Source organism: Grammomys surdaster, unplaced genomic scaffold, assembly GCF_004785775.1.
Source record: "Grammomys surdaster isolate TR1022 unplaced genomic scaffold, NIH_TR_1.0 1149, whole genome shotgun sequence".
Classification (NCBI taxonomy): Eukaryota; Metazoa; Chordata; class Mammalia; order Rodentia; family Muridae; genus Grammomys; species Grammomys surdaster.
In genome coordinates, this window is record NW_021605568.1 from 695,728 (window position 1) to 699,060 (window position 3,333).

Consider the following 3,333-nt stretch of genomic DNA (forward strand, 5'->3'; position numbering starts at 1 on the left):
CATCATCACATTACATCATCACATTACATCATCACATTACATCATCATTACATCATCATTACATTATCACAGTTCAGCCATCATGTAATAAGAAGCTTCCTCCTGCAGCTGATGGGAACAAATACAGAGGCCCACACCTAGACTGTATGCAGAGAGTGAGAGATTTTGAAACACTAAGGGGTGTCTCCTTCAAATCCCTCCCCTGCGGAAGACAAGGCAGGAGACTAGGAGCCAAAAGGGATGAAGGAAATCATAAAATAAGGCCCTCTAAATCAGCGTTATCAAAGCTCAGATGAACTCACCAAGACTGAACCTACACAGGTCCACCCCAGGTCCTCTGCCTGTACATTATAGTTCTCAGTTAGGTGTTTCTGTGGAACTCCTGAGTTTGTGGATGAGTGAGTTTCTGATTCTTGTGTCTTCTCCTGGGCTCTTTTCCCTCCTGGTTTTGTTTTGTTTTGTTTTGTTTTGTCCATTTCTGATGTGTTATTTATTTATTTTTGTTTTATCTTACTTTATTTTTTTATATTATTTAAAAAACAAAAACATGCAGTTGTGAGCTAACATGTTGATTCTCGGAACTAAACACGAGTCCTCTACAAGAGCAGCGAGTGCTTGAACCTGCCGAGCCATCTCTCCAGCCCTCTCTACATGTTGTTTTATTTTGAAACATGATTTGGCTATGCAGCCCTGGCTGGCCTAGTGCTCACTGTGATGCTCAGGCTAGCTTCAAACTTGCACTAATCCTCCTGCCTTTGCCTTGTGAGTATTGGGGATAACCTTGATAAAGGGAGAAGGGGACTTAAGTGGTCCACTGGGAAAAGTGCTTGCCACCAAGCCTGACAACTGGGGTCTATACGGTAGAAGCAGAGAACTGACTCCACCCAGTTGTCCTCTGACCTCCAGATGTACACAAAGTAAATAAATTCTAATATTTTTTTTTTTAAATAAAGTGACGGCACCCAAGAGATTTGTGGCTTAATCCCTATCTTACAAGGCCCTCCACTCCATGGCAGCCATCTACCCACCTGTGAATCCAGGCTGACAGACACAATCATAGCGGTTGATGCCATCACGGCAAACTCCAAAGGTACAGGGGTTGCTGGCACAGTCATCAATGTTGACTTCACAGTTCACACCTACAGGGAAGGAGGAAGTATGGCAGGAGTAGCTGCTATCGTCAAGCACCACTTGCAAACTCATCACGGACACCCACACACCCTCACACACTGTCACAGCCCAGCCCCAGCCCCCACCTGTGGTTCCCGGAGGACAGCGGCAGAGGTACTTGTCTACCAAGTCTAGACATTTGCCCCCATATCGGCAGGGCTGACTGCGGCACTCATCCACCTGGCTCTCACAGCGTATGCCCGTGTAGCCTGGGGCACAAGCACACGAGAAGCTAGCAATGCCATCCACACAGCGCCCATGGTGGCAGGGATCCGGAGAACAGTCGTCCACGTTTCGCTCACACAGAGTGCCCTCAAAGCCTGCAAGAACGGGAGGTCAGGATCTGCCTCTTGTCCATGGCTACAATCTCAGCCCAAGTCTAGCTCAGCTCTTAGGCCTCACCCCTACTCCCTTCCATTCCGCCCAGCTCCAAGCTCTGCCCCTGGCCCAGAACCTCCCACTTTAAATCCCACTGCCAGCTGCACCCTGAATCTTGCCAAGACCTGTGCCTACCACCATCATCAGGTTCACACTCAAGTGTGGCCGGACCTGCCCTGGCCTCGCTGGAAGCTGGCTCTGAGGCTATCCCCAAGCCAAATGTGCTATTGGTTCTTGATGCCCATCGGCCCACCAGCCCACCTTCTGGCTCATGGTCCACCCTCACCCTCTGCACAGCGACACTCATAGCCATCAGGCTGGTCCACACACTTGGCACCATTCCGGCAGGGGGTGCTTGCACATTCATCTACATCCAGCTGACATGTGGACCCACTGAATCCTGGAAGTGAGAAGTGGATGAAAGGTGATTCAAATAGTTAAAGCAGGTAACCTGACTTGTTTGAATGGGAAACCCCCTTGGCCTTGTTTTAAATCAATTTCAATACAGACTAGCCTAGAGAGATGGCTCAGAAGATAAAGGTGCTTGCCAGCTAAGCTTGACCACTGAGTTCAATTCCCAAGATGTACATGACATAGTGGAAGGAGAGAACCCACATACACAAAAGAAGTAAGTAACTAACTAATTACTGTCTTTTTTTTTTTTTTTCGAGACAGGGTTTCTCTGTGTATCCCTGGCTGTCCTGGAACTCACTCTGTAGACCAGGCTGGCCCCGAACTCAGAAATCCACCTGCCTCTGCCTCCCAAGTGCTGGGATTAAAGGTGTGCGCCGCCACCACCCAGCCAATTACTGTCTTTTTAAAGTTCAACATTGTCACAACCTGACATGCCAGGCTCCCCATCCCTGGGTCCTCACCTGATGGGCAGGTGCAGCTGAAGCCATTGACTCTATCCTTGCAGACACCACCGTTGACACACGGGCTGCTCTGACACTCATCGATGTCCACCTCACAGTAGGTCCCTGTGAAGCCTGGAAAGGGATGAGATGAGGGTGCTGAAAGTTCCCTCAGGAGGCCTCTTCACTGTTTCGGGGCTTTGATTTTGTTGTGGGTTTGTTGAGATAAATTCTTGCTTCGGACTTTGGGCTGGCCTAAAACTAATGATCCTCCTGCCTCAGCTGCTCAAGTACTGGGATAATAGGCATGCATGAACACATTCAGGCTTAGATTTAGTTTCAGACAAGGTGGACCCTTACCCAGATGTGGCCTCACATGGACTAAGGTCTATGAAGCTCCCCTCTGATATTATCTGGTAAAATTCTGCTCTGGCCCTGGCCTGCACCTACCTTATCAAGGGTTACAAGCTTTCATCCTAATCACACATAATTCCCTTTCTCCAGCCAGGAAGCTCCACTTTAAACCCAGTCTTGGGCCAGCAAGGTGGCTCAGAAAAGGATACTTGCTGCCTCAATCTGAACCCTCATGGATAAAGTGGACTCGGCCCAGTGGCACATGCAATTCAATTCAGTATTTGGGAAACAGAGGAAGGTGAGTCTCTGTGAGTTCAAGGACAGCCTGATCTACACAATGAGTTTCCGTGTGTGTGTGTGTGTGTGTGTGTGTGTGTGTGTGTCCTAAACACATGGGTATCCTCAGAGGCCAAAAGAGAGTGGTAGATCTCCTGGAGCTGGAGCTAGAGACAGTTGTTGGATGCTGGGAACCAAACTCAATCCTCTAGAAAGCAGGAAGTACTCTTAACCACTAAGCTATCTCCCAGCCCATTTTATTTTATTTTATTTTATTTTATTTTATTTTATTTTATTTTAT

The 3,333-nt window shown here is 48.1% G+C and overlaps 1 protein-coding gene across 1 annotated transcript in view; it reads right to left on the bottom strand.

Annotated features, from left to right (window-relative positions):
- Notch3 (notch receptor 3) overlaps positions 1–3,333 on the bottom strand; it is a 44,733-nt gene that overhangs the window by 31,263 nt on the left and 10,137 nt on the right. Inside the window, exons 9-12 of the mRNA XM_028783527.1 lie at positions 2,424–2,537; positions 1,835–1,948; positions 1,257–1,490; positions 1,029–1,139 (exon numbers count right to left, since the gene is read on the bottom strand). Coding sequence (XP_028639360.1) covers positions 1,029–1,139; positions 1,257–1,490; positions 1,835–1,948; positions 2,424–2,537 — 573 coding nt within the window. The remainder of the gene's footprint in view (positions 1–1,028; positions 1,140–1,256; positions 1,491–1,834; positions 1,949–2,423; positions 2,538–3,333) is intronic.